Source organism: Monopterus albus, unplaced genomic scaffold (genome assembly GCF_001952655.1).
Source record: "Monopterus albus unplaced genomic scaffold, M_albus_1.0 scaffold28.1, whole genome shotgun sequence".
Taxonomy (NCBI): Eukaryota; Metazoa; Chordata; class Actinopteri; order Synbranchiformes; family Synbranchidae; genus Monopterus; species Monopterus albus.
The window spans coordinates 2464944-2478052 of record NW_018127908.1 but is presented as its reverse complement, the minus strand read 5'-3'; the positions used below and the strand labels follow the sequence as shown (position 1 = coordinate 2478052).

General features: G+C 43.7%; 1 protein-coding gene across 5 annotated transcripts in view; it reads left to right on the top strand.

The window, feature by feature from the left end:
* znf521 (zinc finger protein 521) overlaps positions 1 to 13109 on the top strand; it is an 88485-nt gene that overhangs the window by 33651 nt on the left and 41725 nt on the right. For 4 of the 5 annotated variants that reach the window (XM_020595712.1, XM_020595711.1, XM_020595709.1 and 1 more), the window contains exons 4-6: positions 5835 to 9340; positions 9525 to 9609; positions 9927 to 9959. In XM_020595712.1, coding sequence (XP_020451368.1) covers positions 6191 to 9340; positions 9525 to 9609; positions 9927 to 9959 — 3268 coding nt within the window. In that variant the 5' untranslated portion in view covers positions 5835 to 6190. The remainder of the gene's footprint in view (positions 1 to 5834; positions 9341 to 9524; positions 9610 to 9926; positions 9960 to 13109) is intronic. The other variant, XM_020595710.1, reaches the window with a different exon arrangement.

Below are 13109 nucleotides of genomic sequence, written 5' to 3'. Positions count from 1 at the left end.
CTATGCAGGGGCACATTTCTGGCATAAGTAGTGCAATTCTACTTTTCACTGTGTCTCACTATCATGGAAAGAAAAAGCCAAGTAAAGGATGACTGGCCACCCTACTTTTCCTCCTCTGGCCTTCCATTTGTCTGACTTTCTTGGGACACCACTGGGGCACTGTGATTTCTGGGACAGTGACCAAGTGCTCCTGTCTGAGCTGGGGGACGTGGGTAATGTGGACAAAGTAGTTGACAGTTTGCCGCTTCCCCATGGTTGAGAGACAGAGCCATGAGGGCCAGAATAATGGACACCCAGACTACAGAGTCAGGACAGTGCTTGATGTTCCAGCTCTTTGTGTCAAGCCCTTTGTGAAAAAATCCCCCTTGACTGCAGTTTGGTGTGTGCATTTCTTCTCCTAGTGTGTGTCTGTGTGTTGATATGTTTTGTTGTGTGTGTACATGATGTTAGGCCAGAGTAACTCGTTGCTAGAGCACTGATGAAACCCCGGGAAGTGAATCGTCATTTCATCCACTGTTTTTCTACCTGTTCCAGTAAAAGATAGCCTCCTTGCTCACTGCTCCTCCAGTTGTCTCACACAACCCCTCCTCATCCTGTAGTGTAGTGGATTTGATTGATCTGTAGCAAGGGAGGAGAGGGACCTGACATTTCTCAGTGATGTGTAAAAAACATATTGTGTTTGCTAAGAAAAAAGAGGAAAAGAGAGAGACAGGCTGCGTATGCACACATCACACACACACAGTCATTACTATATCTGAGGTTGAGAATGTATTAGTCAATAAAAACTCAGTTAAATACCCCCAATTGTGCTTGTTGCATGGTGCAAAAAGCCACATCTGGCCACCTGGCATTTTTGTTGACAGTTACTGGGGAATTATCAGTGTTGTATTTTGACTGGATCTGATGTCTTAAAACAGGATGTAGCAGGACTTCTGTGATTAAAGCCCAGCACTAGGCTTCATCCAACAGCTCTGTGTCCTCTGAGTTCTCGCTGCTGAATCAACTAAGTGATTTCTTCATCTTACTGGAATTAGTCCCAAAAAAAAACAACATCCCACTCCCCTCCCTCCCTCCCCACTCACCTTTCCCAGTCAGGGAGATTGGAGTCTTAGCTAATGTAAAAGAAAAAAAACCCTCTCTCACCACCTACTCTATTAGACCTTAAGTGGTTGTGTCACAAACAAGGCCGTGCATGATAGCGTGTTGTTCAGACACACATCGCTATCTGGGCATCATAACAGGAAAAGCGTTGAGATGACACATGCATTGTCTCATGGGAAAGGCTCACTACTTTTCCCAGTAACTGTAAAAAGATCCCTTCTCTGAATATGAAGTGGGGTCAGGGTGTTACATCAGACAAGTTGTCAGCTTTTTGTTTATTCAATGAATCCCCAATCCCCAATGTGCCGCAAATACCCTCATATTAACACGTCTCTCATGACACCCGCTACTGTACATACAGATTTCCGGTACAACACACAGGAAGATAAGGTTTGGCAGCTGGAAGTATGGCCATGCTTTGCTTTACTAGAATGGCTTTTGAACAAAGTTGAGTTTGCTATAGAAGCGGCAGATGAATGATAGCAAAAACACTTTTCTAATCAGATAAGGTACTGGACCTGGATAAGAGTTTGGCTTCCTAAACTGAAGAGATGTACCCTGTTGCTGTCAGGCAGTGATAAGCCATCCTGAATTGCTTCCAGGACCTCAGACATGAAAGTCCAGGTGTCAGCAGTGAGAGATTTCCAAACCATGGCCCCTGAATGGTTAAAGTACTGCCTGATAAAAGTAAAATAATCACAAAAGACTGTGAACTCATGTCACATTCTCTGATTAAAAACTGTAAGTACATAAGTAATTATGTAAGTAAATTAATTTATTTATTTAGCAAGTCTAAGTCAGAGAATTCCGCCAACATCAGCAACAACAGATGTTGTACCAGCAAGCTTTAAAGACTTTTTTTATCATTGAAACAGCCATAAAACATGAGTACAAGCGTACTGGAACTTTTTCATCATGGAAACTGTCATAAACATGTCGTTACGGTTATGAAAATATCACAGGTTCATTACTTTTTTTTTTAATGAATGATTTTGTTAGGTTTAGGAACAAATGCTGCTTGGCCAGATTTAATTTCAAATTTTATGTTATGAGTGAAACAGTTCTACCAAACCAAAACTACCCAAATCCGAATTCTCACATATTCTTTTCTTGCACACTTTTGCGTTCATCTTCACAGAAAGGGGATTTTACTGGCGTTGATAATGTGTCATTTTGTACCTGTACAGTATTTTACTGAGTGAATCACAGGGAATCATTTCACATGTTCCCTTTCTTCTGAACTCCACTATGACAGTGTTCAATTGTAAAACTTCTTTTCAAATTATAGGTATCATTTAAGATTTAACAAATAGGGAACCTATTTGCCATTATATGTGTTGTGGTCCAAAGAAAAACAATGTCATCAGGAAAATAAATGACTTATTCTCTTAAAAATATGTTTTTATATCTTGCTAATTTTCAAATACATTAATTGCATAAATCAGATTTTTCTTCTAAGCTATGCTGCTATGCACAAAAAAGGCAAAGTACGTCTTCCTAGTATTAAGAATCTCATTGGAACAGTAGTATTTACTCTGGCAAAGGGTGCTGTAAATGCACATAGATGAAGAGTGCAGGAAGGGTAGTTCAAGCTGTCTTAGAGGAAGCCGAGATCTGCATGTGAAGACAAAATGTTTAGTGGTTACCTGTGAGGTACAAGAAAGAAGAAACACTAATTTGCACATTATCTGAGTGTGGTAAATGTCTTTATTAACATTAGTTGTATGTATATTCCTTGGAATTGACAGGCTAGCTTTATTTATTTAGATGTTTTATAGCTTAGGGCTCTATCTTACAAGGAAATATTGGTATGGCACGTTCCATGCATCCCCTATAGGAGCACAGCAAATGAGGATGTTTTGTTCCATATAGGAGACATTTAAAAGAGAAATAAGGAGGGGATAGGGACAGAACTCCCAGAGAGGGACAGGCCTTAAGATGGAGGTCTTCCTCCCAGGACGTGACAGGCTGTTGGCTGGAGGATGCTCAGGAAGGCCTTGGCAGACCAACAAAGACAGCCCTTCAGCTGCAGGGTGTAGTTTTTCAGGCCCCAGCATCCCCTCTGGCAGCAGCACAGAGAGTGCTGGCGTGCACAGGCCCCCGGCCCGAGAGACAGGGAAGTAAGGCCCATTCTTTTATTTACTCAGGCTGCTGCCGAGGCCTGGGCATTTCTTGTCTGGGTGAAGTAGGAAAAAAAAAACAAGTCTCTCTGTCTTTCCTCTTGAAGTCTCCTGAGGAAGGTTGCTCTTTCATCTACAGTTGTTCACACACTTGTTTTGGCCATTGCACTTGTATCTGTGTATTTTATGTACATGTATGTGTGCTTATACATATGTTTGTTAATGTGGGTAAGTGTGTGGTGTGTATACTGTGCCTACATTCAATAAAACTGTAGTGTATTCAGTCAATATGAGATAAAAAAAAAAGTATGGTTTTGTCTCTGAATGCCCTTAAACAGATGTGATCTTTTTGTTTTTCTCTGGGCATTTTGATGGCCATCACAGTAAGACACGGAAGCAGCAGATCTGTGTTCCTGCACAACCACTCTTCTACTGATATGATGATCTATTGAGTAGTACAATAAGTCCAGCTCAGAGGCAAATAAATTACATTATTATGCTGTAATATTAGTATAATGGAATTATTTTATCATACAACAGCTTTTGTAATATTTCACAACCCTAATATTAACGTATCTATTTGCCCGGCTCAATATACATTTTAATAGTTGAATTCAAGCAATGTTTGCAACTCCCACATGTCCCCCACAGATGCAACTTTATATATGTGTGTTATTGGAGTAAAGGCACTACATAAATAATATAAGTAAACAAACAAAAATAATGGAATGAGGTTGTCCTGACAACTTAGTAATGTCTCAAGGCTAAGACATTCTCATTTAAGACAGTAGAATTTCATTTAGCCTTGTATACAAGCCCATTTATTTGTTTGTTTTATACTATTGTCTCAAAGCCAATTCGTTTGACTGTAAGGCATTGGCTGGGGTCATTCTTCTTGCACTGTCTTCTTCTCCTGGAAGGCAGTATGAGAGAGGGCAGATCCGCCTCCTCTGTGGAGGAGGGCATAGCACTGAGTCACCCATCCTCCCTCAAACCACACAGAGAGCGAGAGAGAACAAACACTGAGACATGTGTGAGAAATAAGGCAAGTAAATCAGGCAAGGTTTGCTCCTTGAGTGTGATGTGTGTGCAGTGTGGGCGCCTTGCCAGGGGTGGGAGGTTTCCGGGAGGGCCACGGTGTGGAGGTGGGCTCTCAATGTGCAGCTTTCAGCAGTTTGGAGGGGCAAGGGAATGGCCTCCGACCCCATCTGTTTCCTGAAGATAGGCCCTGATGGGGGTAAGTGCTCAGAGAGGGCATGATATCCTGACAAAGGGCAGATCTCCCAGCAACAACAACAGAACGGGAAAGAGAGAGAGAAACTTAGATTTGTCAGCTGAAGGAGAGTACAGAGGTTGGATCCTGGAAAGAGCTCATGCCTTTCCTTCGTCCCTCTCATAAATCTTTGCAGTTTCCTCTTGTTTTTCACATTGCAAGTTTTGGCCTTTTGACACCGTTTTTTTTTTTTTTTTTTGTGAAGGGGTTGGGATTATGCTGTTTTATTTAGGTAAGGAAGTTCACAGCACTTAGAATTCGGCAGCGGGAAGAAGTGGTCTGTAACCTTTTGAACTTTTGGAAAGGGGTGTTCTGTGTTTTCCATTCATAGTTTTTTAGTGTTTTCCATTCCACAGTGATCCACTGGAATGGAATGTCAGCAAAGAAGTGATTTTTAAATAGGGACATATTAAAGTAATTGTAAAGTGAACGGGGGATGTATTGTCAGTTGACTGGTGTTCTCTGGTTGTTCTCTGCACCTGCTTGTCCTTGAGTGAGACTGTAGCCATTTGGTTGCCTTTCCCTATCCGTTTTCCTGTCCCATTTTCCCTCCTACATCACATAGCATCATCATCCATCCAGTTTCAGTTGCCTCACAGCTTAGCACACATTAGCACACACCACACAGACAAATATGGTAATAATGCATATTGTTCTGATGTTCTCCAAGGCACATGTTTTAAGAAAAATGCATGTTTTGTAGTCGAGGGTTGCTAAAGGGTATATATGTGGTCTGTATTATACATATGTTTTTCTCTTTCACTCTTGAAAATTACTTTTCTCTGATTTTTCTCTTGTCTTAAGGTCATTTCAAGGGCTTTTGTTGTTTTTTTTTTAAATATTCTGGTAATCGTTAAGGAATAATAGAAATGTTCTAATTTACCTCATGCCGGGCTTGCATCCTAAAGTACACCCATTGTCTTGTGTTGGCTTTAAATGTCAGAGAGATTGTGTGTTGAGTCACAGTGGGCTAAGCCATTACATGGCCACATACAAGGTTAATTGTAGTAAAAGTATTTCCACTTATTCTCTTCTCTAATTATACTTTGAATTGCATATTTAAATGTAACTTTTTAGATAACACCCAAGGAGAGGTATTGTTTCTGCTGAAGAAAAATGGCCTAAGTTGCAAAGAATTCTAAGTTCATACACCACAACCTTATAATTACTGTGGCAAATAACACCATGGTGGCCCACCTTTCTATTTGAAAGAGTGAGACAAATGAGCTGCTAATGCAGTCTTTTAAACCACCTTACTCACTTTCTCTTTTTCACTCCATCTTTATTTCTTTGACTTGGTCTTGACACCCTGTTTTCTCCTTTTCTGTCTTGTTTTCTAGATTGCGCTGATCTTGAGGATGACCCGTCATGTTCTTGGCCAGCATCTTCTCCCTCCAGTAAGGATCAGACTTCTCCAGGACACTGTGAGGACTATGATTTTGGTGAGGAGGAAGGGGGACCTGGCCTGCCATACCCGTGTCAGTTCTGTGACAAGTCCTTCAGTCGCTTAAGCTTCCTCAAGCGTCACGAACAGAGTCACGGCGATAAACTCCCTTTCAGCTGTACCTTTTGCAGCCGCCTGTTTAAGCACAAGCGCAGCCGAGATCGACACGTGAAGCTCCACACTGGTGATAAGAAATACCACTGTGGAGAGTGTGACTCTGCCTTCTCTCGCAGTGATCACCTCAAAATCCACATGAAAACTCACGCCTCCAACAAACCCCACAAGTGCCCTGTGTGCCGCCGAGGCTTTCTTTCCTCAAGCTCTCTCCACGGCCACATGCAAGTACATGAAAGGGGCAAAGATGGCAGCAACTCAAGCCTTTCTAGAGCTGATGAATGGAAGCTGAAAGAAACCCGCAAATGCAGCCGGTGTGAGGAGGGTTTCGATGTCCCCGAAGAGCTCCAGAGGCACATCGCTGAGTGTCACCCTGAGTGCTCTCCATCAGAAGATGGAGGCCTGGGTGCCACCCTGCAGTGCATCTACTGCCATGAGCCCTTTAGTGATGAGGGCACCCTGCTGACTCACATTGACCAGGCCCACAGCCGAGACAGGAAGGGCCACACCTGTGCTATCTGTTCTGAGCACTTTCTCTCTGTTGAGGACCTCTATGCTCACATGGACATCCACCAGCTCCCCGAATCAAGTAACCATAGTAACAGCCCATCCTTGCTGACTGTGGGTTACACCTCTGTCTCTAGCACCACTCCTGACTCCAACCTCTCTGTCGACAGCTCTACAATGGTGGAGACAGCACCACCTGTGCCCAAGACAAGGGGCAGGAGAAAGAGGGCTGCTCAGAACACATCAGATATGGGAGGACGCGCCTCCAAACAGCCTAAGGTCTCCTACAGCTGCATCTACTGCAACAAGCAAGTATTCTCCAGTTTGGCAGTGCTTCAAATTCACCTGCGAACCATGCATCTGGACAAGCCAGAACAGGCTCATACATGTCAGTTTTGCTTGGAGGTTCTGCCCTCTTTACTAAATCTAAATGAACATCTTAAGCAGGTCCACAATGCAGAAGATCATGCTGCCCTATTAGCCAGCTTGCCTGATGCCCTCCTTCAGTGTAACTTCTGCCCTGAGGTGTTGAGTGACCTCAATGCCCTCCAGGAACACATTCGCTGCTCCCATGGCTTTCCAAGTCCTGTGGCCAAGGAGAGCAATGCCTTCTTCTGCCCACAGTGCTTCATGGGGTTCTTGACAGAGGCTACCTTGGAAGAGCATGTTCGTCAGACTCACTGTGATGGGGGAAGCCTGCGCTTTGACTCCCCACTGGCTGTAACTCCAAAGGACCCTATAGTAGAAGTGTACTCCTGTTCATACTGCACCAACTCCCCCATATTCAACAGTGTTCTGAAGCTAAACAAGCACATCAAGGAGAATCACAAAAACATTCCACTGGCACTGAACTACATCAACAATGGAAAGAAATCCCTGCGCACTCTCAGCCCCTCTTCTCCAATATCAGTGGAACCAACCATGCTGAAACAAGGCAGCTCAGCATCACGCACTACCAGTGAGTTCATATGTAACCAATGTGGAGCCAAGTATACCAGCTTAGACCTTTTCCAGACTCACCTAAAAACTCACCTGGATGGCCTTCAGCCTCAACTCACCTGTCCACAGTGTAACAAGGAGTTCCCCAACCAGGAGTCCCTGCTGAAGCATGTGACAATTCACTTCACTATTACCTCCACTTATTACATTTGTGAGAGCTGTGACAAGCAGTTCACTTCAGTGGATGATCTACAAAAGCACCTACTGGACATGCATACCTTTGTGTTCTTTCGTTGCACTCTGTGCCAGGAGGTGTTTGACTCAAAGGTGTCTACCCAGCTCCACCTGGCTGTAAAACACAGCAATGAGAAAAAGGTGTATCGCTGCACCTCCTGCAATTGGGACTTCAGGCATGAGACTGACTTACAGCTACATGTCAAACACAGCCATCTGGAAAACCAGGGCCGTGCCCATCGCTGCATTTTTTGTGGCGAGTCCTTTGGCACAGAGGTTGAGCTGCAGTGCCACATCACCACCCACAGCAAGAAGTATAACTGTCGCTTTTGTAGTAAGGCCTTCCATGCCATCATTCTTTTGGAGAAGCATTTGAGGGAAAAACACTGTGTGTTTGAGGGAAAGGCACAGAACTGTGGTGCTAATGGCTCCACTGTAAGTGGTGGGGATAGCCAGCCTAAAGAAGATGTTGAGCTACAGGGTCTCCTAACTAACAGTCATGGTCCAGGGGCAGCAGGAGGTTCTGTGGTGGAGTCCCAGAACAGCCATGATGGAAGTGAGGAAGAGGTGGACACCGCAGAGCCTATGTATGGGTGTGACATCTGCGGGGCTTCTTACACCATGGAGACACTCCTCACTAACCACCAGCTGAGAGATCACAATATACGCCCTGGTGAAAGTGCCATGGTAAAAAGAAAAGCTGAAATGATCAAGGGCAACCACAAATGCAATGTCTGCTCCCGCACCTTCTTCTCTGAGGCTGGGCTGAGGGAACATATGCAGACCCACCTTGGGCCTGTCAAACACTACATGTGTCCCATCTGTGGGGAGCGCTTCCCTTCCTTGCTCACCCTGACTGAACACAAGGTCACCCATAGCAAGAGTCTGGACACAGGCAACTGCCGCATTTGTAAGATGCCACTACAAAGTGAGGAGGACTTCTTGGAGCATTGCCAGATGCATCCTGACCTGAGGAACTCCCTGACAGGTTTCCGTTGTGTGGTGTGCATGCAGACAGTGACCTCCACATTGGAGCTCAAGATCCACGGTACCTTTCACATGCAAAAAACAGGCACCATGTCGACGAACCAGCCCATGGGCCGCAGCAATGCCATCTCTCAGAACCAGCAGCAACACCATCTCCAAAAACTTTTCAAGTGTGCCTCTTGCCTGAAAGATTTCCGGTCCAAACAAGACCTGGTAAAGCTGGATATAAACGGTCTGCCTTACGGACTCTGTGCCTCCTGTGTGACAGCAGCTGGCTCCAAGAGCTCCAGCCCAACAGTGAACGGGGGAAGGCAACAACAGCAAGGTGGAGCCACCACTCCAGCAACAACTACAGCCACATGGATTCAGGGGGAGAGTCTCAGCCCTGGAGATGCAAAAGGCAAAGCTGTCTCTTCATCATCTTCATCCTCTTCTGCTTCTTCATCGTCTGCTGCCAAGACACGATGCTCCAGCTGCAATGTGAAGTTTGAGTCAGAAGCAGAGCTGCAAAACCATGTCCAGACAGTGCATCGGGAGCAGGCTGGGGACAGCAACAGCGGGCAGCTCAAGACCCCCCAGGTGTCCCCCATGCCCAGAGTGAGCCCCTCCCAAACTGAAGAGGTACTGCTATTTAGTTTTGCTAAAAGCCTTGAATGATATAGAATAGCTAATTAAAATATGAGGTTCCCAAATTGTTCAGCATTGCTATGTTTAAATGCTAAAACAAAAATAATTGCTAGTTTGTAATATTAACTTTTATTCAATGTTTACTAGAATAATGTTTTTCATCTTGTGGTCCTTACAGAAGAAGACATACCAGTGCATCAAATGTCAGATGGTGTTCTACAGTGAATGGGACATCCAAGTTCACGTGGCCAACCACATGCTGGGTAGGAAATAAGTCTTTGTTTCATTTGGTCTCTGTTGCACTCCTGCAACAAAGTCATAAAAACAGTGTTTGTGAAATATTTATGTAAAGATGTTTTTTTCCCAAAGTATTGCTACATGTGTAAATTTAATCATGTGGCTGTTAGTGTGTGATTTAAATGTTAAAGGAACTGATTTTGTGTAACCACCAGCAATACAATATGCATCTCAAGGAAAATTCACCCAGTTTTGCATATTTCGTATTTTAGTTTAAAGGTGAATCACACACGAAGGTTTGATGAGATATATGTAATAAAGTATTTGACCCTGTCTCATTCAGGCTCACAAGTGTCTGGATCACATCACCAAATAGGTGGAATTATTTTAATATTTTGATCAACTGCATCCCCAGTGCTGTGCATTTATAACTCCATCATCTTCATGTCTTCATGCATGTGAATGGTGTAATACATTACGTGTGCATGCTTGTGGAGCAGAATCTCTCCACTTCAAACCACTCTGTTACGAAGGCAGTTTGAAGTAGTGGAAACATGCTGTACAGATTATTGAAATATTTAACACAGATTTTACACAAGCTGTGTAAATTCCAAATATTATTCCACAGTTTTGTTTGTTTGGTTATTGTGCCTGTTCATTCAAGTATTCTTCTTAAATAACTTGAGATCTGAATACAACATCTGGTAATATACTTCGACGCTCTCTGCATTTAATGACATCAAATCAACTGAAAAAATTGAGATCTGATTTAATTACGCTCCTAATCCCAAAATTGTTAGAGGTTTCGCATTTTCTTTCACAAAATTCCTAAACAAAGACTGCTGGTGTAACACTAACCTCCGCATTTTCCAAATGTCTATACTTTTGGTTTTCATTTGTATGCAGGCAGGATGATTTGTAGAGAACAGACAATTGGAAAACAGGTTTTCTTGCCTGCAGTAAGTAGGCGTCTGAATTCCGGTCTCACGTTCCTTTATTCATTCATTTATTCAGCTCGTTTGGCGGCTCTTTCATTACACTGCATTATCTGTTGTCTTCAGTGGGAGAGAGACTCATTGATCTGGAACCAAACCGCTCTCTCTCTGTTTGGGACACGCTTCTAGGCACAGGTGAATTTAAACACAGTGGGCAATTCTATCAGGACTGGTAGGCAATTCTATCAGGGACCCACTGTTTGTGCATAAACAATCAGAAGCATGTGATTTGTGATTTTGATGCTGTGGTGTATTTGCAAAGGAGAGAGACGAGCTGAGAGTGTGTAGGTGTGTATTTTGTATTCATCTTTGCGATCTGCTCACCCACTATTCTACTGGGGTGCCTAATACAGTACCATGCCAGCATTAGTCCTTTCTCTCGCAAAGGCAGGCACGGAGCACACTGGGAGGGTAGAAAACAAACCCCCCTACTGGTTATTTTATGTCTTTCAGCCACAGACGCACACAGTTTCCCCCATAATAGTGGAATTCAGACAGCTTAAGATAACAGGAGGATAGGTGATTGGGTTATTGTCTGATGTCTTGTTTCTCTGATATGCTGTTGCTTTGTATTCAACATGATCATGGGTTTCGTGACACTCCTCAAAAGGGTTTCTGTCTTTTGTGATCTGTAAAATAAGGAGAAAACAAAACTCATTGTAATGATAATTTGGCAGAAAGAGGAAGTTGTCAAGAAGTAAGAAAAGTAGAACAAACAAAAAAGAAACTTAATAGAATAAAGAAATGCTATATGTGCTGTATGTATTCAGTATTTAGTTACTTGCGTTACAACTCTAAAAGAGCTGGTTCCGGTTTAATGTTGAATGGTTTTAAATTCACTATAGCCTATCATCACTGCAAAACCAATCTGAGCCAAAAACACAGAAAAAAATGCTCATTTGGAAAAGCTCTAAATACCTTCTCTACTGAAAAAAGGGACACTTTCTCCTTTTAATGACCATCTGCACAGGAGAGGAGAAACAGGGGGCTGGGGTCATCTCCACTCAGCTGTCAGCGTTATTAGCGTAGGTAATGGAGCAGACGCTGGATTCATAGGGGTGTTGTTTTCATCCATGCCCCGCTCCATGGTGTCAGTTCACACTGATAACTCTATATATAGTGATGTGCCGTGACATAACTATAGTGCTAAGTGTATGGAACAACAAAACCTGAGCCTGTCTCACCCAGACAAGTCCATATTAGCTGCCTTTGTAATACAATAGTCTTTCTAAACCAAGTGCACTCAGCCTCCTCCCTCAACTCCTCCCACCGGGCCAAAGTACTCATGGCTGCCTCTTCTGTATGACTGCCAGCACATTTTGATGCATGGATATTACACTCAGATGATGACGGTCCTGGTTCAGACAAAAAGCACAGCTTTGGTGCCTAGATACTCAACATTTTCTATGATAATGGAGGTAAATGAAAGGGAAGGTTGTGGCTGCGGGTGCAGAAGGGTGTGTTACAGACCAGTCCCAGCCAAGCCTGTGAACGGCCCCACGTGTCTTAAGATGGAGGCCGCAGCCTGCTAGGGCCCAGATGGATCAGTACACATTTGCTGTACAGCTGGTCGCTCTGTTTGGGGACCTGGTGTGATACTCCTATGGAGAAAAAAATGATATCGCCACCATCCAAGGAGCAATTTAATAGCAGGCCAGAAGACAGCTGGCCACTCTTTAGTTTAGAGTTTTTTTGGCATGGCACACTTACAGAATTGAGGGTGTCCGATTTTCCTCCTGAGACACACAGATTTATACAGCTTTCAGCTGCTGCAGTCACTGTCAGACATTTTATTTCTATTTTGTGCTGAGATTAAAAAGCAAATTTATCCATCAGGTCAATTTACTGTCTCATTCATTAGGTAATGTGTAGGAAAAAATATTTAAATCAGTGTTTTTACAGAGTTGTCCATTTTTTAAAGAAGACCTTTGAAGGTCTTTTATTGACACAAAAGGCTGCTTGGTTTTATCAGCATGCCATCATGCCACCCCACTGCTTCACTTTGACCTCACTGTAAACTATGACATTTGGAGCCTCATGGGGGGGCACGTTTGGCCCATTTATCGCACTGTTTCAACTGTCCCTGTGTGAATTTTCAGGCCCCTGACATGTTTTGAAGCACAGGTTCTGTCTTAAAGGGTTTTAAAGGTGAAAGGGATTTTAACTTTTCTATTATATCTGCTTTTGATCCAGTTCTCATCTCACTCCTGTCTATTGCAAGCAGCTACTGTCACAGTGGCATTGCTCAGAAGGACAGTTGTAAACAAACAAACCAAACCACATCCCAGAAGTGTTTTTAGGGTCACCTCTACGGATTTTTTGGGTTGGTGACAGCGCTGAGCTTGAAGCCAAGTCAGGGAGGTGCCTTCTCTCACTCTCACAGAGAGGAGCTGGTGGCCTGGTCAGCCCAGGCAGAGGGGGGCACTGGAGGGGTGGAAAGGTTTGGGGGCGGAGAGGGAAAAGCACATTTGCTGTACAGCTGGCCACTCTGTGTGAAGCAGGCACTGTGGGCCATTTCAGAGCTGAAGAGG